General features: G+C 54.5%; 3 protein-coding genes across 5 annotated transcripts in view; 2 read left to right on the top strand and 1 right to left on the bottom strand.

Annotated features, from left to right (window-relative positions):
* Positions 1-1285: 1285 nt before the first annotated feature.
* On the top strand, positions 1286-9648 carry DNAJC14 (DnaJ heat shock protein family (Hsp40) member C14). The gene is made up of 7 exons (XM_024201724.2): positions 1286-1582; positions 1942-3672; positions 4995-5101; positions 6257-6376; positions 6733-6893; positions 7246-7348; positions 8163-9648. The coding sequence occupies exons 2-7, from the start codon at positions 2023-2025 to the stop codon at positions 8395-8397; spliced, it is 2376 nt and encodes a 791-aa protein (XP_024057492.1). The 5' UTR covers positions 1286-1582; positions 1942-2022; the 3' UTR covers positions 8398-9648.
* A 1896-nt stretch (positions 9649-11544) lies between these two features.
* ORMDL2 (ORMDL sphingolipid biosynthesis regulator 2) lies at positions 11545-16170 on the bottom strand. The gene is made up of 4 exons (XM_024201720.3): positions 16114-16170; positions 14676-14850; positions 14001-14152; positions 11545-13346 (listed from the first exon to the last, which is right to left on the bottom strand). Exons 2-4 carry the CDS (start codon positions 14847-14849, stop codon positions 13211-13213), a joined length of 462 nt encoding a protein of 153 aa, XP_024057488.1. The 5' UTR covers position 14850; positions 16114-16170; the 3' UTR covers positions 11545-13210.
* A 229-nt stretch (positions 16171-16399) lies between these two features.
* SARNP (SAP domain containing ribonucleoprotein) overlaps positions 16400-23612 on the top strand; it is a 47386-nt gene continuing 40173 nt past the window's right edge. For 2 of the 3 annotated variants that reach the window (XM_024201726.1, XM_024201729.1), the window contains exons 1-4: positions 16400-16482; positions 18580-18679; positions 19296-19357; positions 23187-23254. In XM_024201726.1, the coding sequence (XP_024057494.1) occupies positions 16447-16482; positions 18580-18679; positions 19296-19357; positions 23187-23254 (266 nt within the window). In that variant the 5' untranslated portion in view covers positions 16400-16446. The remainder of the gene's footprint in view (positions 16483-18579; positions 18680-19295; positions 19358-23186; positions 23255-23612) is intronic. The other variant, XM_024201727.1, reaches the window with a different exon arrangement.

Below are 23612 nucleotides of genomic sequence, written 5' to 3' on the forward strand. Positions count from 1 at the left end.
CATCAAGGTGGCCACCCTGAGCCAACCGAAATAGCAGGGGGTGCTGCCTCCCGGCCAGCAGGCTGGAGCGGGTTCAAAGGGACACGTTGCTCTCTGCTGGAGGAAGGGCTGATGCTTCTCCTCTGGGAATCTCCAAGCAGAAACACCTGGGGAGCGGAGAGTTTTTCTCAGCCAGCTGTTTTATGTCCTATCTGTGTGGTGGGCGCGCTGGTCAGGCACTGGTAGCCGGGCCCCCTTGTGCCAGGTGCGGCACAGACCCAGAACAAGGAGATCGCCTCTGCCCCACAGAGTGTAACACTAACAGTAACACTAGCCCCACTGAGCTCTGCTCACCAGGGGGTCTCGTGGTGTGTTACAAAGTCATTATCCCCATTTTACAGATGGGGAAACTGAGGCACTGAGTGGGGTCGTGACCTGCCCAAGGTCACCCAGCCGGCCAGGGCAGAGCGGGAATAGATCCCAGAAGTCCCGGCTCCGTCTCTTTTGATTCTTTTTCTGCGGCGGCTGCTGGGGAGGGGGCTGTGTAGCGCCAAGGGGGATGCAGCAGCGGGGGGGGGGGGGCTGGCCGGGCTGGGGGGGGGGGGGGGGCGGCCGAGGGGGGGGGGCGAGGGGGGGCTGGGGGGGGGATGGGGCCCGGGGCCAAGCTGGGGATCAAACCCGCTGCCGCAGCCCCAGGCTGAGGCCTGACGCGCTCAGCACATGGCGGAGGGTTTCTGGGGCGCTGGCCCTTTAAGGGGCAGGGCGGGCGAGACGCTCGGCAGCCCCGCCCTCTGCCCCGGAAGTGGAAGCGGCCGCGGTCACGGCGGGCGGAAGGCGGAAGTGGAGAGAGACGGGGACCCGGGGGGGCAAGAGGCGGAGGAGGAAACCCCCCCCCCCGGCCCCGGGGGCGGGGGGTTCCCCCCCCCCCCCCCGGGGGGCACCCCCCCCCCCGGGCCTGGGCCTGCCCCCCCCCGGGCTGAGCCCCCGTTTCACGGCGGTACCCGGGGGGGGGTCGCTGCCCCCAGCTCCCGCCCGGGGGGGGCGCGGAGGCCTCGTGTCAGAGAAGTGGGGCACGATGCACCCCAGTGCTGGGGGCGCTGGGTCTGTCTGACCCCCGGCAGCGGGGCAGGGCCGGTTCCCGCGTTGTGCTGGGAGCCAGGCCCCTGCTCCGCCCCCCATGGGGCTGGGACCGAGCTGCCGCCCCCCATGGGGCGAGGTCGTGGCAGGCGTGAGAGGCGCGTGAGTCCCTAGTCCAGCTCTGGGCCAGGATTTCAGGGTTCAATCCAAGCTAGGAGCGAAAGCTCGTTCAGGGGTGAGCGGGGGCTCGCTGAGACTCTGCCGTGCCGTGTGGGCGCTTCCTAATCCGGAGTCAAGTGACGGCGCTTTACTCTCTGTTCTCCCCACAGGCTTTGTAGGGACGCCTGTCGGGCGAAGGAACAGCCTCCCAGAGGGTCACTTCGGGGTCCTGGAGCCGGGGCAGGAAGCCTGGTGACTGAAGCGATGGCCAGTGGATTTCTCTTCAAGTGCTGGTGAAAGCTGCGTGCGAGGAAGTTCTGTACGGCCACGGCCAGCACGAGCGGCAGCTTCCCACGACTGCTGTGGGGTGAGAGGGGAGTTCGCTGGCACTTGTGGGGGTAGAGCTTTGAGAGCTGAATACCTGGAATCCGGACTGCGACCGTCAGTGGCTCCTCCGCAAGCAGCTGTTGGGTGGTTGCTGCTGTCTACGAATGAGTTGAGCTGGGGAAAGCTCTGTCTCCCCTTTCAGGGGCCCCCAGTCCGCTCCGCTCTCAGTGTGTCAGAAGGTAGGTCCAGTTGCCTGGACTGTGGGTTTGAGAATGAGCCTCGGAGACCACTCTCGATTCCCGGCCAGGGCTACCCTTCGAGCCCTCACACTACGTATCTTGGCCTTGAGCCTGGTTTTGACGCCGTTGATTTTATTTATTTATTTTTTTTAATTTGCAGGATAAAGGCTACAAAATGACAGCTGTAACTTAACCCTTGCTGCTCCAGGGCGGCTTTGGGGGTGAGGCAGTGGAGAAGCAGATGTCTGGAGGAGGAGGGATGTGTGAAGCCAAACCGGCTAGTTCCTGCTGCTGGAGTGGCGAGCTCTCCGAGGGCAGGGGTGCACCAGGGGCCAGCCCTTGTGTGGATAACAGACCCTTGTTCTCAAGTTTTGGGGATCCGGGAAGGACTGGGCCTAGCGGCTGCCACTTCTTCCAAGAATGCTGCAGTCCTGAAGGCCCCGAGCATACGTCTCCGAGCCAGAGCTGGCCGAAACTACTCCACGGAGCCACCGAAGGCTTGGAACCCATGGAGGCTCATGGGCCAGCTGCTGCTGGGACATTGCTAGCCGAGCCAGCAGCCGAGAGGCTAGGGAAGGTGGAGGAGGCCGCCCGTTCTCCCCATCAGGGCTTTCCAGAAGGCGGCGGGCAGAGGCCTGCCTGCACCGCAGGGGAGGGCGTTGGTTGGAATGGAAGCTGCGACCGAGTACCGACGGGGTTGCTCGAAGAGGATGGCTTGCACTTTACTGAGTCCAGTGCCCCTGGCTCCTGTCTGTCCAGTTATGAACGTTCCTGTAGTTGTCGGGGGGAGAGTTTGGATCCCTCCAGGACTTATTTGGAAAAGGGGAACTGCTCGTGTAGCATCACCTGCCAGCGCTGGGCTTCAGAGTCCCCTGGAGCCGAGGACGAAGCCTTTGCTCCTGATTCGGCCCCATCGCTGCAGGGCCAGGAGGAAGACGAGGAAGATGACGGAGTGTCCAAGGCCAGCGAGGACCCTTCGGACTTTGGCAGGGTGCTCGGCGGCAGGAAGAATGGGAGACGCCAGAGGCACCGCTCTGGCACGAAGGACAAGGAGGAGGGGAAGGAGAACGCCAGGCGGGAGGGTAGATCTGCGCCGGCTGGCGGGAAGCACAAGCAGGCCAGGAAGAGGAGCCATGCGGACCGGCGGCGCCACCTAAAAGCGGAGGTCCCCAAGCAGCTGGAAGAGCTGGCCTGGGTCTGCGTCTCCTGTTTCAAGAAGCTCATCAAGCTGGTGCTGGTCATCACCCATGAGTGTGGCGAGTACGTGGAAGCTGGTGGGAGGCTCCTCTACTCCTGCTGTCAGCTCGACGCCTGGGACCGGGCCTCAGCCCAAGGCAGCATGAGGACGTGGAGCCAGTGGGCCAGGAGCAGCTCGGGGACGGCGGCCCGGTGGCTGGGTTCCGGGGGGAACCGGATGTGGCGGCTGCTCAAGATGCTGGGTGCCCTGCTCTTCCTGGTGCTCATGCTGCTCCTGGGCAGCCTGCGGCTGTGCTGGCGAGTCTCCAAGTCGCTGCTCCTTGCTGGGGCAGCTAAGCTGGGCAGAACCAGCTGCGTGGCCCGGCTCCTCTCGCTCCTGGACTCCCCCTTCCTCCGCAGAACGGGGGCTCTCGTCCAGGAAACCAGGACTTGCAAGTACGTGGCACGCTTGCTGCAAAAGTGGAGAGGGCTGCTTGGGGCAGCCAAAGGGCTAAGGACCGACGGGCTGGCAGAGGCTGGGGCTGGCCCTGATCCTGGCCCAGGGGGGCGCTACCAGCCCAGCCAGGAGGTGGCACGGCTGCTGGCCCTGGCCGACGTGCCTGAGGAAGAGCTGAACCCCTTTCAGGTACTGGGGCTGGAGGTGACTGCTTCAGACACGGAGCTGAAGAAGGCCTATCGTCAGCTGGCTGTGCTGGTGAGTGTGGCGGGGGACGGACGGACATCGCCCCCAGCCCCATGGCACCCGAGCACCTGGGAGGCATGAGGCAGGAACTCCATTCGAGCTGCATTGTCCTCTTACGGGGGGAGAGTGAGTCACTCTTCTGTAGCCTCTCCCCACTGAGGCTCAATATGCTTAACCCCCTGCCCCCATATTACAGATGAGTAAACTGAGACCCACACAGTTAGGGTGACTTGTCCAAAGGCCACGTAACTTGTCTGTTTCAGAGCTGGAGTGAGACCCAGATTCCTTCCTGTGAATCCCTTGCTTTGGCAGGTCCACCACAAGGCCTCGCCAGTGGCGTGGGGATCTGTGTTAATCGCTGGCGGCACCGGCAGCAGCTCCCGAGTTAAGCTTGTGCTGAGACTGGCACGGGCTGCAGGGCCGAGCAGCTGACTGACTCTAGTGCCCGGTCCTGCCTGGTATCTCAGCAGGGGACGCTGGGCTTTCCACGTCCTTTATAAAGTGAAAATTCTGCTTGACATTTTGCCCCATGTGCTTCCTGTTTTCCTGGGTTCTTCTAAAGAGTCACGGCCCGGGGCAGCCTTCGCGTGCTTCCCGGCCCCAAGGGGATCCGCCTCCTCTTGCAATTCGGTCTCCTCCACTGTGCCCCTTGTTCGGAGGAACCACTCAGTGCCATCAGCTGTGCTCTGACTGCCCCGGCTGGGGTGAGGAGGGACTGGCAGAACAAGCTGAGCTCTAGGGAGACGTGGGGACCTGTCGGGGGCAGGTGGAGCCTGGCGATTGCACCCTGGCAGGCCAGGGCAGCAGCACCTTGGGGCGCTCTCCGAGCCCTGACACCTCGGGGTGGTGGCGGCCCGTCCTGACGCAGCTTTGTCAGTTGGAGTCGCCATGCGAGCACCATGGAGTCGCGGCGGGGGCCGCGCTGGGAGCGCTTGATGGCTTTGAGGCTCCCCTTGGTGCTGGCCATCCCTTCTGCCCCAGCTCATCAGCTGGGCGCCCCCTTTTTTGGGCTGGCCGGGATGGGGAGCCCTCCTGCCTTTGCTGCTCTGCTTGTGCTGCCTAAGAAGGAAGGCGAGGAGCTGCCAGTCAGGGGTCGGGACCCCAGAAGCGGCAGGCGGGGGCTGAGGCTCCCCAGCTCAGTAGCCTGGCCCTAGCCAGACCAGAGTGGACCAGTTGGCCTCGTATGAGGACATGTAGCACCCCCTCCTTCCCCCCCCCCCCCCATCTGGCTGTGCTGTCCTGCCCCTGGAGGGGGCTCCATCCCGGCCAGACCCCTCGCCCCAGACGAGGTCCGTGCCGAAGGTGTTCTCAGGTTTCCGTGTCTTGCTTCGCAGGTTCACCCTGACAAGAACAAGCATCCGCGGGCGGAGGAAGCCTTCAAGGTGCTGCGAGCCGCCTGGGACATCGTGAGCAACCCGGAGAAGAGGAAAGAGTATGAGATGTGAGTGGGGGGGCCCCTTCCTGCCCCCTAAGGCAGGCCAGGCGAGGGATGGAGGGGTGCCTGCGGTCGCTGGTGGCGGGTTAGAGAACATGGCCTCCTCCGTCCCACCTCTGTGTGCTCGAGGGACAGGCGACAGGGAGGAAAGTGGGCTGGGATCTTGGGCTGTGCTAATCAGTCCCACCGCGACTTGCTGATCTGAGCTGCCCACCGAAGTCGGTGCTCTGGCTTCAGGCCTGCCCTGGGACTTCTGCTTCCCCAGCTGACTGGGGGAGCAAGGATGGCGCCTTCAGACGGGTGTCTTGAGTGGGACCGGTCCTCTTCCAGTACTTGCCACTGCGAGACGTTGCTTTCAGGCCTGAGTGTGGGTGAACCTCCTGTGCTCTGCTGGGAGGACACAGCCAGGAATTTCTGAGCGAGGCACTAAGGGCGTTTGATGAGCTGTTGGTCATGAGAGCAAAGGCAGAGCACGAGGGGTTTAACCGAGAAACCTCCTGTACTTAAATCCCCTTTAGAAGTTGCTCTTAGACAGACTCTGGTCCCCTGTCAGAGAACTGGCACGTGGGAATTTCAGGCGTCCGATTAGAAGTGAAATCCCTCCGGCTCTTCTTCTCTTCTCGCCTGTGATCAGTGTTACGGTCGGGCCCGGTGGCCCAGGTCAGGGTGTGGGCACTGTTGTGCTAGGAGCTGTACAAATGTGTCCTACAGACAGTCCCTGTCCTAGAGCGCTTACTGCCTGGGTTAGCGAGGAGCCGCCACAGGTGATGGGAGCAAATGGGTGGGGAGGGGAGGAGGGCTTACCATGCTCGAAGCACCTTGGTGCACAGGCTGGTGCGAGTGGTGCGGTGCGGCGTCAGACCCGGGCTGATGGAACAAAGCGGAGGCTTTCTAGGCCTGGCTGCCTGGCCCGGCGGCCTCCCAAGTGCTGATCTAGTGCCGGGCTTCTGCCGACACGTCTCGGCCAGCGATGGCCTGGGGAAGAGGTAAGGATGTGTGCCCCCACGCTGGCTGCGGCAAGAACCTCGTGCAAAGCCGGCCCTGCTGCCGACGAGGGCTGAGCCCAGCAGGGAAGGGCGTGGGCTGACTGCTGGGTGCAGAGGCTGTGCTGTGCCAGTCCCGCCTGGGGCGTGACTCATCCCCATGCCGTTGTGATTGCAGCAAGCGGATGGCGGAGAGCGAGCTGACCAAATCCATGAATGAGTTCCTCACCAAGCTGCGGGAAGACCTGAAAGAGGCCATGAACACCATGATGTGCAGCAAGTGCCAGGGGAAGCACAAGTAGGTGCTGGCCTTCGGTGACTGCTTTAACCTCTTGCTTGCAGGCCTGGTGCCCTGCGTCCTCCTGGGGCACGGAGCGTTACCCCTCCATGGGGCCTGGGGCTCAGGAGTGGGCCTGGCCCTGCGTGGTGGCTGGAATGGATCAGCCAGATGATCCTGCAGCTGGTGGGCTCGTATCCTGGCTTTCCCAGTTAGCTGCGCTTCTTCCTTCAGCACAAGTGTTCTCTGGTGCGGGTTGTCCCAGAGCATTCTGGGAATTTGGGGTGCTGTGGGAGGGAGGACGCGTCCCTCTGGGACGTGACATGGCAAAGCTGGCCCTGCTCTACCGGTGTTTGAAAATCTCCCTGCTGCTCTAGGAGGTTCGAGATGGACCGAGATCCACTCAGCGCTCGCTACTGCGCGGAGTGCGGCAAGCTGCACCCTGCCGAGGAGGGAGACTTCTGGGCCGAATCGAGCATGCTGGGGCTGAAAATCACCTACTTCGCCCTGATGGATGGGAAAGTCTATGACATCACAGGTAGGGGGCATCTGTGGGGCCAGGACATGCTGCCTGACTAGACCGTGAAACTGCCCAGTTGTTTGCCAGCCCCCTGAATAGCAGTTACCCCAGGCTGATTAACCTGTGTTTAAACCTTCCTCTGCTCCTGATGGGTCAGGGCCTAGCACGCCTCCCCCTCGGGATCCCTAGCCCAGCTGGAGAGGAGGACGCCAGCCCTTGGTGGGGGTGCGGCTGCCTCCTGCTTTCCCTGAGCGGTGTCATTACTCCTGCGCTCCGGAGGCTGGGAGGGGTGATGGCGGCGGTTGCTTCCTGCGCTGAGCTAAGGCGGCTTCCTGCTGGCTGATGGTGTGTCCTGCCTGTCTTTCTGCAGAGTGGGCCGGCTGCCAGCGGGTTGGAATCTCTCCCGACACCCACCGCGTCCCGTATCACATATCGTTTGGATCGAGGAGCTCTGGCTCGGGTGGACGCCAGAGGTTGGTACTGGATGCTGTTCTGGTTCCCTCGTGCTCTCGCCTTGGTCTGAGTGGGTGGGGATGGGTCAAATCTCAGACTTGAGCACTTCTGGGGGAGCTGTGGCTAGCCATGAGTTCCCTCTGACATCCCCCATCAGCGGCCCGAAGGGAGCTGAGTACGTCTCCTAGATGGGGTCAGCATAGCTCCCCGCTTTCCTAATCGTGCTAGTGCTGGGCCCTGGAGCAGTGCCCCCTTGTGGCAGAGTACTGCGCTGCGGCTTTAAACCATGCGGACTGAGGACAGATTATTCTGTACAGATAAAACTCCCCCTTTCTGTGGTTGTTGGAAGACACCCCCCCCCCCCCCCGGGGTCCTCAGACGTGTTTAAACCAACGTCGGCCAGCGATCCGTCCTCTGTCGCTCTGTCAACCTGTCCTGTCTCTAGCTGCCTGGAGTTCCAGCTGCCTCCCCCACTGGGTGGAATGGTCACGGGAGCGCAGTGATCCCCGAGCCCCCTGCCAAGTGCCATCCAATGCTTCTGAAGTTAACAGGAGGGCAGGTCACTGAGCCCCTGGCAGGATCGGGCCCCTTAGCCTCACCTCTCCCTCGCTGTGTGGCTGCTCTCCCTGGCGAGGAGACCGGGAGTGGCCTGCTTTGAGAGTCCCTGACCGAGCTGGGAATAGAACCCAGGAGCCCCTGCAAACCACTTAGACCCCTGAGGTGGGGACAGAACCCAGGAGTCCTGAGTGCCGACCCCCCGGCTCTAACCCACTAGCCCTTGCAAACCTCCACACCCAACTGCATGTGTAAGGGCCGTCTCTTGTTTTCCCCCAGAACCGCCTCTGAAGGCAGCCCTACCTCGGCTGCAGACCTGCAGGACTTCTTCAACCGCGTATTTCAGGGGACCCCAGGGCAGATGCCCAACGGGGGCTTCTTCAGCCCACCCCAACCCCCCCGGGCAGCAGCTCCTTCTGCTTCTGCTCCAGCCCCGAAGACAGAGAGTGCAGCCCCAAAAGGGGACTCGAAGCAGAAAAGGCGGAAGAAAGTGCGCCGTCCCTTCCAGCGCTGAGGAGCGGCGTGGCCGGTGTGGGCCGCTTTGAACTCGGCCTGGCAGGAGGCCACAAGCACTGGCAGGAGACGAAGCTCCGGTGGACGTTCCAGCAGGCAGCTGGGCGCGTCCCAGGCGCTAGGTCGGACACTAAAGGGCTCTTTACAAGAAGAAGAATCTATTTTTTTTTCTTTAGATATTTAAAAACAACCAGTCGTTCGGGGAATTTCCGGCTGACGCCGTTAACTTCTAGCATAAAGAACCAGCCCCAGTGATACCAAAGAACTCCAGCGGGGGGTGCCCTGCAGGATCCCTGGAGACACCAGCCCAGTGTATGGGGAAGGGTCTCTCTGCTGGGGTGGCGTGGGGTGGGGGAAGCTGGACAGAGCCATGGAATCTCTTCAGGGTTACTTTAAAAATCAGGGGATGTTTCATTTCCATGAAGGCCACACCTGGGATCCACTGGGAGGCAGCCATGTCCCTTCCATCCACCTGCCTCCCCTTCTCAGGGGCAGCTCCCCTTCGCTCCCCTGCCCATTGAAGTCTGTGTCTCGCAGCCCTCCGAGAGCTGGGGGGAGCTGTAATCCGTCAGACACAGTGACTGAGCAGCATCCCATAGAACTGAGTTGCGATTTGGCCTCCTAAAGTTTCTGCAGCAGGTCGGATTGACCCCGCCCGTCCCCGCAACTCATCACCCGAGAAGAGCCATGCCAAGCGTTAACCCCCCTGGTGCTGGAGGGCAGCTTGCTCAGCTCACAGCTGCCTGGAGAATGCTCCCAGGGAGCAGCCTGGCCTTGGCCCTGGGAGCCAAGACTGAGTCCCTTGTCTGACTCTTGCAGAGTGTTCTCCATACCTGCTGCTGTAGCCAGTGCATCTGTCTGCGCTCTCAGCGGAGCGGGTGGGGAAGCCTTTTTCCCCAGAGATGAAATGAGGCATGGGAGGGGTGCTCCCTTCCCACTGCGCTGGTAGCACAGGCTGGCCCCTAGCTTCATGCTTATCCCCCCATCTGATTTTTGTTGCTGATTTCCCCTCGGCCCTGCTTTCCTGCCTGCTGGGCTCTGCCACAGGCCTGAGACGCAGGACAGCGGTTCCTCAGCAGGTTTCTCTGGGAGCTCCGTTGTGAGATGTTGTCTTCACAAGTCTCCTGATCTGTGCAGCCAGTATTGAATGTACTGTTCACAGGGATGCTGGCCGGTGCCAGCCGCTCGCACGCACGGGGCCCAGACTTTCCAAAGGAGCAAGATCAAGTTTGTAAGCCCAGCCCCAACCTGGTCTGCTTCCGCTGGGCCCTGCGAGCTCCTGTGCTCCCGGCAGTTAGACGGGTCTGTAACTGTCCAGCCTCTCCCTGAAGGATTGGTCTTGGGTTTTAACAGCTGGTTCCTCTTTGTACGTATCTCGATTATGTGTGCACCCCCTGCGATAAATATAGCTCAGTCCCTGAGAGCAGATGGGGGAGTGCTTCCCCCCTTCCCAGGGCAGCGTCACTCCGCTCCGTGTATTACACCTCGGCTTTCTGTTGGCACTTTCTGTAACCTCCTTAGGTTTGCTCTGCCGGTCGCTAACACGCACCCAGCTCAGATACTTTGACCCCAGGTGGAGTAAAGCTGATTTTTAAGTTGTGCCAGGAAATAACTCATTTGACTTGTCAGGTTGTTTTTGGCATTCCACTGCTGAATTTCCAAAACGAATTGGATTTAGGGTAGGGCCTACACAAACAATTGTGTGGGGGTGAGCAGAAAGCTCTGCTTTAGGATTAAACTGGTGAGTGTATATTGAACAATTCCCTATCCCCCTGCAAAATAAACCCCAGTAGGATTACATGGGAGCGTTCTCTTCACCCCCAACTTGTGTCTAGACCCCACTGTGCAGGTGTGACAAAGGGGGACATAACTAGCAGGCGGCCTGGCCCCCGCTAAAGCTGGATTTTGGGCTAGTGGAAGAAGTACCTCAGGACACACTGAATCTTCGTTTGCGCTGCCTTTGTCTGTTAACTAACGCCTGGCCTGGCCTGGCTGCCCTGGACAGGAGGGGTGAGGTCAGGTATTTCATCACCTTCCTTCTAATGACGAGACGAAGCTCTTTAAAACAAACCCTCCCAGCTCTGCCTTCCTCCAGCTTTGTTATTTGAGCCTCTTTTCCTTAGGTGAAGGGTGTGATGGGAACCACTTAGCTGGCTTCTCCGTCAGACTCTTTCTCCCCCAGGTGTCACTTACCTGCAAACCCGGATTCCTCTTCCCAGAGTGAACTGTGGGCAGTAGGACTGAACGCCACGGGGACCAGGGCTGCAGCGCTCTTTGCCTCTGGCTACCTGGTTCTAAGGGCAGCTGAGCTGGGAGTGAGTCTCAGCATCAGATGGCTACTGGGGGGGCCTTATGTGAAATGAATCAAAGGTCTTTAGCTTGTTCCTTGCAGACGTGCATCCATGTCTCTAAAAATTCCAGCTACAGTGGGTGCAAATGTGGGGTCCCCTGAGAGGGCAGCACGATTGTGTGCAGGACTGCAGGGTCTGACCGGACCCCTGAGGAGGTGCAAGCTGTGCTCCCTCTGAGACGGGGGGGCAGCTTGGACTGTTTCTGCCATGGCTTTACCTGGGCTGCGAGAGGTGGCCCACATCTGGCACCCTATCCCCTTGCTCCTGGGCTCAGTTTACCTTGAGCTGAGCAAGCAGCCGTTAGCTCTAGGTTTGAAGTTGGTGGGAGGAGGAAGCAGTGTTTTAACACAGGGCCAATCACAGTTACTGGTGCATAATGGATGAATGGACAATGTAAAGCCGTGCATCCAAGTGATCTAATCATAAGGGAGCTAATCATAAGAACGGCCAGACTGGGTCAGACCAATGGTCCCGCTAGCCCAGTGTCCTGGCTTCAGATAGTGGCAGGTGTCAAGTGCTTCTGAGGGAGTGAACAGAACAGGGCAATCATTGAGAGATCCAGCCTGTCTTCCAATTCCAGCATCTGGCAGTCAGAGGTTAAGGACACCCAGAGCATGGGGCTGTGTCTCTGCCCATCTTGGCTAACAGCCATCGATGGACCTCTCCCCTGTGAACTTAACTAATTCTTTTTTTGAACCCAGTTATAGTTTTGGCTTTCACCACATCCCCTGGCAAGGAGTTCCACAAGTTGATTGTGCAGAGGGGGATCCACTGTTGGTTTTAAACCTGCTGCCTATTAATTTCATTGGGTGATGCCTGGTTGGTTTGTTATGAGAAGGGGTAAATAACATTTCCCTAGTCACTTTCTTCATACCATTCATGACTTTATCGACCTGTCATATTCCCCCCCATCTCTTTTCCAAGCTGAGCTGTCCCAGTCGTTTTTAATCTCTCCTCACCTGGAAGCTCTTCCCAATGGAGATCCACCTTGAGCTCTCACACATGGAGAACCAGGGCTGCTGGGGATTTGCTCTCTCTAGTTCTCAGCTGCAAAGGACACCTTGGCTGGTAGTGCCTCGGTGACCCCAAAATGTGCATTAAGGGGCCTTGGAAATATACCAGGAGGGAACAACTCCTCCAGTAATGTTCTAGCTGCCATCACATGGGGCAGGAAATGAGGCAGCTCCAGAATGGTGATGTCCTCTTGGTCTGTATGCTCGTGGCTTCTTGTTGGCTCCTCTTGGGCAGCTGCCACAGCCACCGTGCTGCTCCGTACCCCTTCATGTTTAAGGGGGAGTTTGTCTACTGCGGGGCTGCCAGCCTCCTTAGCTTGTCTTTTCCTCATGAGCGAGTACAGCAAAGCTTGCCTTGGGCAGATGCCAGAGCCTCTCTTTCGCTGGGGCCTCCCTGTACACGGAAAGCCACAGGCTCACCGGCTTTGAGCTGAGCATGCACAGGAGAGCAGCCACGCCCAAGGACCCCTCCCTGCTCTCACCTGCCAGCTTGCTCTGGTCTTTTCTCCCCTGAGCTTGCGTGGCTTCTGTGGCCCTGCTGCCAGGGCTGCCTAACTCAGTTCACAGCGGGGGAGCCAGAAACCGAGTTACAGGCATGTTCCCTCTCTCCCCTGCCTCTGAGCTCCCGTCCATGTGCCTCTGCAGCTTCTCTGCGCTACTGGAGGTTTGGGGAAGCGGATTGGCTGGAAGCGCATCTGCTTGCGCTGCTGCGGGGCAGAGCTGCCTTAAGATGCTTAAATACGTTTTGCAAAAAAAATAAGTCTTGGACAATCAATCACTCTTCCTGACCTGTATTGCCATGTGAGTGTTTGATGTCGGGTGTAGGCACGGTTCATCTCCTTTGTCTTGAGGGCTGAGCACGGAGGTTTTTAAGATGATTGTGTATCTCTTTCTTATCACTTTTGTTAAATTAAAATATGATTTGAAGAAGCCTCTCTCTTCTGCGGAACGAGCAGTGGGTGGCGGGATCCACTCCACATCCTCTCCCCTGAGTGAATCTCTTCTGTTCTTTACCGTCACCCCTGGCTGATTCCTCTAAGCCTAGGGCCCCCTCGCAAGAACACCACTGTTGTCTCTAAAAGGTCTTTATTACGGTAGAAGTTTATAAAACACAAGGATGGGGAGGATGCACAGACTGGCCATTTCCCCCCGTGCTGGGCAGCAGTTCTCCCCTCTCGCAGTTACATGAGCGGTAGACAGCTGACAGGGTAGCTCGTGTGACACTTAGACCCCCTCCCTCCTCACAGCTCTCTCCACCCAAACAAAAGATAAAGCCCAAATACTGATGATTAGTAGGGAGAGTAACTTAATCCCCTTGCAAAATAATCCCTCCAAGTGGCTCAAGCAGTGGCCTAGTTCACAGGCAGGACAGCACCTTCACGCTGGGTTCGTTACTCCTTGTTGGGATGGGCCCCCTCTTCCCTCGCAGCTGGCTCGGCAGCGCTGACTCTTAGTATTTGTTGATGCCAAAGACGCGCACGCCATGGAACTGGGGCAGCTTGGGGAGGAGGACGCTGAGGAGGGACGTCGTGTTGATTATAAAATGTGCAGGGTCGTATTTGGTATAAAAGCTGGTGAGGAGGTAACTGGAAGAGAGACAGAGGCAGGGTTAGTTCTGTGGCCATCCAGTCCCGGCTGGGGTGATGGCACATGAAAGCTATTTCTGAGGCTGGACTGACAGCAGAGGTGGTCATGCAAACATCCCAGCCAATGAACCTCATGCAGAACTATTTCCCCGGCACAGGCGGAGTTCAGTCACCAGAGCCCATGCTGCTCAGGGCACAAGCCTTCAAGGACTAGCCTGATGCCCACTGGTTTGTTTCAGGCCCGAGAGCTTGTGCCCTCCAGTTGCAATACTCAGAGGGCAGCCACCTTGCCAAGGCATGCAGGGCTCTGGCCAGTTCCATTGAAAAGCGACGTACTCTATAGCCGAGGTGGCTTTCCCAGCGTAGGCTAGTGCCCAGTATGGCTTCACGCAGACTACAGCAAACCCATCTCCTCCCTGAGCCACTCACGCCTGCTCAGCTAAAGCTGGAGCCTGGCATAATGTGCTTGTAGTCTCCCTGGGCTACGCAGGGGTACTGGAGAGGAGGGGAACTGCAGTGAGCCCCACTGAGTGCCTGGGAGCTGCAGCTCTGGGCAGGTTTGAAGCACTGCTACCAGAGGCCCCCTGCAGAGCAGGCAGGTCCTGGAAATGAAACACCCCTGGCAGCTCTACAGCAGCAGGAACGGACACTCACAGAACTACTGGTGAGATGCTGAGGAACTTGCGGGAGGAGGTGCACTGTGTCCCATAGTCGATCTGCTCCCAGTGCGTGAGCAGGCGATCCTTGCCCTGGTCCGGCGTCTCAAACGGGGTCCCTTTCACAGTGTGAAGAAACCAGTACATCACCTGCAATTCCCAGGGTGAGAAGGGAGGATGTAAGGAGAGGGCCTGGGTCCTTATGCTGTTTTATCATTAACACAATGGGGGGCAGGGATCAGATAGGACACAAAGCTAGAGCGCAGTGGAGCTGTGGAACTCATTGTTAGGGAGGCCAGAGTCAAAGACCACGTCTGGGTTTAGAAAGGGGCTGGCTGGGCAGGTAAGTTCTCCCTAGGTAAAGTGACTTGCCTAAGAGAGCGGCAGCTGGAAACAGAACTCAGGAGTTCTTGCTCCTAAACTAGGAAAAGGATAACGAAATGTCATGCGTCAGGCCAGAGCTGATCATCAGCGGGGGTCAGGAAAGTACTTCCTCTATCACCTTAAGCTTTCCCAAATACAGCACCCTCTATAGCTACATCTCTCTGAGTGCTGACCCAGCAGGGAGGGACTGGGCCTCATCCCAGCTCCGCCAGGGCCCAAAGAGCCGAGGCGAATCCTGCTCTTTCTAGCAGTGCAGGAAAACAAGCCGGGAGGCTGAGATTTGACTCACCAGGTTGTGTATAACATTAGTGAGGGTCCAGACCACGGGAATGCTGAAGAACGGGATGCTGAGGAGAATGATATGGAGAACTCCCACCGAGATCACGTAGGCCAGCCAGATGCCACGGCTGTTCAGCACCCGTGTGTTGGGATTCACCTCGCTGTGGGCCACCCCGACGTTCATCCTGAATGAGAGACGGGGTGTAGGAGAAGAGTCCAACGTTACTCATCTGAGATGACGAGGTTTTCTGATTCCGCCACGTGCCTGACGCCATCCTTCCTTGGGATCACGGCTTTCGGCACATGCCCATTCCAGGTTTCTTTCTAATACTTTGTCCTTCTGCAACATCTTGCAGCCAAGAGTCCCCAGATGCTTTATAAACATTAATGCATGAATCATCACAGCCCCCAAGCGGGTTGGTAAGGTCTCTGTATCCCCATCTTACGGGCAGAACATCAAGTCACAGAGAGGGGAAACAACCGGCCCACAGCCACAAACTGAGGTAGCGGCAATGAGAAGTGGGACCCAGGCATAGCTGCCTCCTCTAGCCACTACACCCCACTCCTTGCCCGGAGCTGGGGAATAGAACCCAGGCATCCTGACTCCCAGCCCCCTCCCCTCATCCCCCACGCTCATCCACTGGATGGTACTTGTTAGTGATTCTGGAAATCCCGCAAGCAAAGCTGAAATTGCAGGGACCCTATGAGTTGCTTTTGCTCTGTAATTCAGGTTTTAGTTTCTCCCCATCTTTATGGCCCCACCCCACAATACCTACAGCTCATCCTGCATCCCATATGTCTCCCTCCACCTCTCAGCCCTTAGATGGCCGCGTCACCCCTTCCAGTAGAATAATACCACCACCACCTAGCTCTTTAAATCTCACTTTCCATCAGTGGATCTCAAAGCTCTTTGCAAAGGGGGGCAGTATCATGCTCTCCATTCTACCCATGGGGAAACTGAGGCACGGAGCGAGGCAATGACTCGCTTAAGGCCACCGAGCAGGCCAAGGGGAGAGCCGGGAACAGAACCCAGGTCTCCTGAGCCAGAGCTCCAGCCGCTAGTACCTCTCTAGGGGTTTGGGCACCGCCTCCCAGTTAGAAATGGGGCCCAGGCCTGGCCTCTTGCCAGAACCTACTGGTGCCCCGCCCACCACGTACCGCCCCCACCGGTGCCCCGCCCCCCCCGGTGCCCCGCCCCCCACGTACCGCCCCGCCCCCACCGGTGCCCCGCCCACCGCAGGCCGCCCCGCCCCCACCGGTGCCCCGCCCACCGCAGGCCGCCCCGCCCCCACCGGTGCCCCGCCCACCACGGACCGCCCCGCCCCCACCGGTGCCACTCCTCCTCCCTAGCCCCCCGCCGGCAGGCCCCTATAGCTGCTCCTCCCCCACCTTCCTTCCCCCTTCAGAGCCCTCGGGCCCCTATAACCGACCCCCCCCGCCTCACGCACCTGGCGGCTGGTGCGGAACCTCCACACCGCTCCCCCGGCTCGTCTCCAGGAAGTGCCCCTGCCTGCGCCCCACCCCCGCTGCCGCCCTCTATTGGCTGCCCACCTCCGTCTCCTGCGCACCTATTGGCCAGCGCCGTCGTCGCTCACCTCTGTCCCCGCCCCTCCCTCTGTGGCGCCCAATAGGAAGCCGCAGGGCCGGGTGCCGCTGGGCCAGTAGGAAGGCGCGATATTGAGAGACGGGTTGAGCGCCCGCTCAGGAAGAGCGCGGGTCATTGGGCGGCGGGCGCTCGGGGTGGGCGGGGCCAGGCGGGAGCGACCTGAGGAGGCGACAAGATGGCGGCGGAGACCGTGGAGCTCCACAAGCTGAAGGTAACGGAGGGGGGCCCCGCCTCCCTCCCCCTCATAGCGGGTGGGGCCTGGCCCCCGGCCTCCCTCACCGCGGGGCAGCCGGGGAGCCTGACCCCCGCCCGCGGGAGAGGCCGAGACCCCCCCGGGCCGCCCGAGCCTCGCCGCCTCCGAGCGCTCAGCTCCCGCCAGCGGCACGTGCGTGGCCCTGCCCCGGCTCCCGCCCTGGGGGCATCCCGGGGGGCTGGGCCGCCGCAGCTCCGGGGCCGCCTCCGTCCCCTGGGCTGCCCGGCATCCCGCTGGGGAGCGCGGGGGAGGCCGGCGGGGCCCCCGCTACGGGGCCTGTGTTTTGAGCAATGAAATGGGGCCGCCCCCAAGCGGTTTCCTGCCCATGGGGACGCGCTGCGAGCCCCCCCTTCCCCCTCCCCCCGGTGCTTGTGAAATAAGAAACTCACAAAACCCCGGGCAGGGCAGCCCCTTCAAATACTGCTGAGAAACCCCTCCACCCCCCGGGCAAAGGGGGCAGCTGCGGTCACTGGCTGCCTCATCCCCCCAAATAGGGGCTTTCCAGAGTATATTTGGGCTTCAAAAGTGGTGCATCTTTTAGTTTGTGGTGGGGAGTTCCTCCACCTGTTGGTGTGTGATGCTGTTGCTGCGGGCAATGCTTAAATGGGCATTACTTTTACTGAAGCAAAAGAATAAGGCGAGGACCTGATGACAGGGTAGCCAAATATCAGTCATTGCACACCAGGTACGTATAGTAACCTACCCAGAATAATCAACATTCTGGGTTTTCTCAGCATGTCCTCTAGTCTTTGTCTTAGGAAGAAATATCACCAAACCTGTATGATGCTAATGAACAAGCATGTCAGAATTCTACAGGGGAAGAAACTTTGATAGCAAGATGATGTTTGACTGTAATATAATCTTGTGAGGATTGTGATTGAAGCCTGTATTTAGGACTCTTAAAATTAGCCTGGGCAGAACACTAGAAAGAGATCATTAGGGGATAATCTTGAATTGGGCCCAGGCAAATGGACTGGATAATCTAATGGCTCTTTTGTCTCTAACTTCTGTGGTTTCAATAACATGACTATGGTGTCATACAGAAGGACCTTTCATCTTAATGTCTTTGAAACAGTTAAATAGAGAGGCACATATTTTTATTTATTAGATTTGGGGGGAGATGAACTGACTTGTCCAAGGCATCAATAAATCATTGGCACAGTTGAGGGTAGTTTCAAGGAATCCTGACTCTGCTAGTGGTTAGAGCAGGTTAGTCCCTGCTCTAACCGCTAGAACACACTCCTCTCAAATCCCAGCAGTCGTGACTCCCGGTCCCTGGGCACTAGGCATCATCTCTATGCTCTTATCTTCAGAATTTTCAATTGACTATTATGATAACACTAATGATAGCAAGTAGCGATTGGAAGTTCTTCATATCTTGAGTATTTTGGGGTGACTAGGCAGGTGTAATTATACTTAAGGAGTGTGACTAGAGAGATTGTTACTATAGAACAATGTAATTTTTCTGCTGTTTTTGTCCAATGTGGGGTGTAATGTCTGCAGTTACGTTTCTGTTCCAGTCCCCAGAGCAACTCAGAATCTGCAGGATGTAAAGCAGTTCTCAGGGGGAGCACAGCACAGATTCGGACCCTCTGTTAATAATCCATCTTTTGTCCTTCTCGAGCTCTTTTTGTCCAAGGATTGTGAAGTGCCTATCTACCTCAGAGGGCTTGAGGCATTTGACAAATGGGAGAAATGGAGGCACCGAGAGAATTACAGAAATTGTGATGGAGAAATTCTAGTAGATTATCCGAGTCCTTTCTAGTGCAGCACTGTTCCCTTCTAGTACATTTTCTGTGGAATCCTCGATGTCAGGGGTAAAGTCAAATCAAGGCTACACAAAGGGAGCCAATGAAAAAGCTGGAAAGAACCCACTCATTGACTCCTGGTCCCCCCCCCAGCTCTAACCACTAGACTTATTGCCTTTTCTTTTGTCCGTGCCAATGCTCTTGGTTTATCTGGTCTGCTCATTTTTTGCTTTGGTGGTGTTCCTCCTGTTCTTTGCAAACTTGAATGAATTAAGTATGCTAATGGGAAGTCTCTTCTGGTACGCAGCTTGCTGAACTGAAACAGGAATGTCTCGCCCGTGGCCTGGAGGTGAAAGGAAACAAACAGGATCTCATAAACAGACTCCAGGCCTACCTTGATGAACACGGTGGGTAATATGTTGAGCTGGAGCAAGCTTTGCAGTTCGAGGGGTCCCTCTAGCAAGGTCGACTCAGGGTCCAGCTGTGGCCTCTTTGTTTTTACAGGAATTTTGAACTCTCCCCAATTGGTTCCTTTTTATAGATTCTAGCTGTTGTGAACAGTCCCCATTACATGGGCTTGCTGTGAGACTCTTGCAATAAGAGCTATCCTGTGGCTGTAGCCTCTGAGAATCTCCCTGATGAGACAGTCCTCAGAATTTTCTTGGTGATAGGCCCAATTAATCAGGTGTTCCTCATGTCACGCTCCCATCCAAGTCTATGTATGGAGAGTGACTGTAATATTGAGTAATTCAAGGTGTATTCTTTTCTTCTTTGATCCCAATTCCCACCCCCTAAAAAAACCTCAAATTTATGAAGTGTCTGTGTATACATTTTGTGTAACACGGGCCACAGAGCTTCTCCAAAACAATTCCTAGAGTATATGCTTACATATTGTGGTGATGGGCCTGATGTAAGAACCTGAATAGAATCTTTACAACATTCACTTACTTATTAGTGTGGAGAAAATCAGGCTTCTAGGAGTTAATCTCTCTCTAATCTGTGGATTTTTTAAAATTCTTTTAGCTGAAGAAGAAGCAAATGAAGAAGATGTTTTGGGAGAAGAAACAGAGGTAAATCCTATTACTGTGAGCAGATTATCATACTGTCAATCTATTTGTAGGTGTAGCTGTGTACCAGTTTGCCTGACGTCAATGTACAGATTAATTACTGTGTAATTAATTAATCTGTATATCATGTCAATCACTGTCGCAATCGTGGGGAACTCCACTGTGAATGAACTGTAGTGTATTTGACATTGTTACTAATGGGGTTTCTTGGGGACTGCATAATCTTGGTATGTGGCTTACATTACAGAATTGGACTCTTTTAATAGTAACCCTAAGTATGAAGTAAACTGAGTTAGTTTTAGGCCTCACTCACTGAAGAGCAGATCTTATCAACTGGAAAATATTGTGCTTAAGAAAAGCACCTGGTTTTTGTGCTTTTACATAGTGCTGTAAAAGTGAGTGGACACAGGCATAGCCAGATTGCCTGAAGAAGTGAGCCTCAAAACTAAGGACTTGCACTCCGAGAGAGAACAAAGAGCTCAACCCTGGGGGGACCAGTTAGTGTTAGGAAAACTAGTCTCTTTAGGTATTTTTATCTACCCCCAAATGTGCTGGGTTTGGATCATACATGTTGTGTATGCTCTCTTTGCCAGCTACCTCGCTGTGAGAAGGTAGGATATTGTAAACTTGTGAATGTTCTCATCCCAAGCACGTTTCCTATGTCCTCAGAAAATGTGGATTTTTTTTTATTAAGTATTAGCCTTGTCAAAACAAATATAACCCACAAATAGATATACATAAAATAAATCCTTTATCCTAACACTTACAAAACCTGCTAAGACTTCATAAAAAGACCCAGCATAAATAATAAGGTCCTTGAGTTTACCCACAAGCCCAGAGGAAAAGTAGAGCCAAAAAATTTTTTGCCAATGACATCTAGGTTAAATTCGGACCTGACATATCCAGGTGTATCTCTGCTGAAGTCCAAAGCTGCATCTTTGTATGTAATCTCTAGATTTGGCCCCATGTCTGTGTTTTTAAATACATTGCGATTTAGTTGTTTGTTGTTGCACTTTGTTTTCAGTGTCTATAGAATTTTTGTTACTCTTAATACTATAAATTCAGTTGGAAGAAAAGCTCTAATCCTGCAAACACGTACGAAACTTTACTCATGTGAGTGGTCTTCAGTGTTGCAGAATCTTGTCCCAAAATACTACTGTATGGAGAAGCCAGGGTAAATCTTAGCCCCTTATATCATTCACTCAAAAAAATTAATCGCGATTAAAAAAATTAATCACGGTTAATCGCAGTTTTAATCGCACTGTTAAACAATAGAATACCAATTGAAATTTATTAAATATTTTGGATGTTTTTCTACATTTTTCAAATATATTGATTTCAATTGCAATAGAGAATACAAAGTGTACAGTACTCACTTTATATTCTTATTATTACAAATATTTGCACTGTAAAAATGATAAACAAAATAAATAGTATTTTTCAATTCACCTCGTACAAATACCATATTGCAATCTCTTTATCGTTAAAGCTCAACTTACAAATGTAGATTTTTTTTTTTTTTTTTTGGGTTACATAACTGCACTGAAAACCAAAACAATGTAAAACTTTAGAGCCTGCAAATCCACTCGGTCCTACTTCTTGTTCAGCCAATCGCTAAGAGAAACAAGTTTGTTTACGGGAGATAATGCTGCCCGCTTCTAATTTACAATGTCACCCGAAAGTGAGAACAGACGTTCGGATGGCACTTTTGTAGCTGGCATTGCAAGGTACGGTATTTACGTGCCATATATGCTAAACATGTCCATGCTGATGACGCTTGTTAAATAATGTGTTAATTAAATTTGTGACTGAACTCCTTGGGGGAGAATTGTATGTCTCCAGCTCTGCTTTTTACCTGCATTCTGCCATATATTTCATGTTATAGTCGTCTCGGATGATGACCCAGCACATATTGTTCATTTTAAGAACACTTTCACTGCAGATTTGACAAAACGCAAAGAAGGTACCAATGTGAGATTTCTAAAGATAACTACAGCACTTGACCCAAGATTTAAGAATCTGAAGTGCCTTCCAAAATCTGATTGGGATGGGGTGTGGAGCATGCTTTCAGAAGTCTTAAAAGAGCAGCACTGCGATGCGGAAACGACAGAACCTGAACCACCAAAAAAGAAAATCAACCTTCTGCTGGTGGCATCTGACTCTCATGATGAAAATGAATATGCGTTGGTCTGCACTGTTTTGGATCGTTATTGAGCAGAACCCATCATCGTCATGGACGCATGTCCTCTGGAATGGTGGTTGAAGCATGAAGAGGCATATGAATATTTAGTGCATCTGGCAACGCCGGCTACAACAGTGCCATGCAAATGCCTGTTCTCACTTTCAGGTGACGTAAACAAGAAGTGGGCAGCATTATCTCCTGCAAATGTAAACAAACTTGTTTGTCTGAGGGATTGGCTGAACAAGAAGTAGGACTGAGTGGACTTGTAGGCTCTAAAGTTTTCCATTGTTTTATTTTTGAATGCAGTTATTTTTGTACATAATTCTACATTTGTAAGTTCAACTTTCATGATAGAGATTGCACTACAATACTTGTATTAAGTGAATTGAAAAATACCATTTCTTTTATTTTTACAGGGCAAATATTTATAATACAAAATAAATATAAAGTGAGTACTGTACACTTTGTATTCTGTGTTGTAATTGAAATCAATATATTTGAAAATGTGGAAAAGATCCAAAAATATTTATATAAATAGTATTCTATTATTGTTTAACAGCGCAATTAATCGCGATTAATTTTTTTAATCGCTTGACAGCCGTATAATTTGCAAAATAAATGCACAGAATATAAAATCTAGGCCTTTATATTAACACTGTATGATAAATACAGATGGCTATAGTGACTACATTATGGGGTAAGCGCTAAGTATTGCCTTTTATGTAAAGCTTTCAGCTGTTTCCCAATGTATCTATCCTCACAGCACCCTCCATACAGTAGGGTTGTCTGTAGTATTATCACTGTTTTTACAGATGAGGAAAGTGAGGTAGAGGTAAAGTGACTTGCCTTGATCACTAAGGAAGACTGTTTCAGAACCAAAACTAGAGACAGGCTTTGCAATGTCTACTGAAGGTCAGCAGTCTGGCCCTGGGCTCTGATGACTAGGCTACAGCCCCCTCTAATAAATACTAACAAGGCTTTTGCAACAGACAGTTATCCCACAGCAAGGTGCTTATTGGCCAGGCTACACAGACTTCTGGGGAAGCAGAGTTTGTGCTGTCCTCTGAGTACTCTGAGGAGAGGCCAGCAGTGAGATTGCAGAATGTCCATGTGGGATGGCAGCCCAGTGACTTTAGTCTTTCTTTCTTCCTGCGTCAGGAGGAGTCTTAAAGTACATTAAACTGGGTAGATAGGTTCACTGTTGCCCTTCTTAACCTTTAGAGAGACTCTTTCCTCAGGTGTTACTAGGGGCAGCTGATGAGATGTTGCAGCTGACAGCCCTCTGGTTTAAAATCAGATAGGTTTGGGGACATGAGGCTCTCAGGTTAATTTTCTCCTTGGTTTGCCAGAGTCCGAGATGGTTGACCTTCAGTAGACGTTGCAAAGCCTGTCTCTTTTCCCAGGGACTGGGTGGGAAGGGAAAGTGAGATCTGATGTGCAGAGATTCAGGGGGAGAAGGGTGCACTGATTGGGGACATTGTCTCCATTTGAATTCTATATGTAATGTGGAAAAAACTTGTTTCCAAGCACCTAGAGCTCTGGGTAGATGTTTTTAAACAATCAAAGTCTGTAAATGTTGACAGTGTTCCCCTCCAATGCCTCTTCCTTCCATTCAGTTGACTGGAGTATTAACCTAACCCACTTTCTCAACTAATTGAATTGCAGGAAGAAGAACAGAAACCGGTAGAGCCTCCTGCTAAAGAGGAAGAACCTCCTGAAAAATCAGCTGATGTGTACGTTTCTGGGGAATGCATGGTTGTAACTGAGGGGGGGTATGTCTGGGTGTGGAAACAGTAGCACTGTATGAGCACTCACTAGTTCCATAGTACCTGCTTCAAAGGAGTTGAAATCTACAAAGACAAGTATCATAGTTGTGTGTGTGTGGAGGGGGCCTAGTGGAATAAACATCAGGTGTGCAATACCTTGGACTGCCTGGAATCACAGGTTCAGATCCCAGCAGGATAGGCTCTGCCCCTCATTCGTCCCTGGCAGATAAACTGACTTCCAAGCAGTATAGTCTGTAGATCTTTTGGAGGAAACTTTGAAAAGCAAGGCCCTGTGTGGTCACCAAACATCCCTGACACCTTCTGT

This window comes from Terrapene carolina, unplaced genomic scaffold, assembly GCF_002925995.2.
Source record: "Terrapene carolina triunguis isolate 2854851 unplaced genomic scaffold, T_m_triunguis-2.0 Scaffold641, whole genome shotgun sequence".
NCBI lineage: Eukaryota > Metazoa > Chordata > Testudines > Emydidae > Terrapene > Terrapene triunguis.

Bases quoted from the DNA above. Each gene is read 5' to 3' on its own strand.
- DNAJC14 (XM_024201724.2), top strand. From the start codon at position 2,023: ATGTCTGGAGGAGGAGGGATGTGTGAAGCCAAACCGGCTAGTTCCTGC. The intron at 6,894-7,245 runs GTAGGGGGCATC...GTCTTTCTGCAG, and splicing joins GAAAGTCTATGACATCACAG to AGTGGGCCGGCTGCCAGCGG. The intron at 7,349-8,162 runs GTTGGTACTGGA...GTTTTCCCCCAG, and splicing joins GGCTCGGGTGGACGCCAGAG to AACCGCCTCTGAAGGCAGCC.
- ORMDL2 (XM_024201720.3), bottom strand. From the start codon at position 14,849: ATGAACGTCGGGGTGGCCCACAGCGAGGTGAATCCCAACACACGGGTG. The intron at 14,153-14,675 runs GTGAGTCAAATC...TGGGAATTGCAG, and splicing joins CTAATGTTATACACAACCTG to GTGATGTACTGGTTTCTTCA. The intron at 13,347-14,000 runs GTGAGTGTCCGT...TCTCTCTTCCAG, and splicing joins AGCATCTCACCAGTAGTTCT to TTACCTCCTCACCAGCTTTT.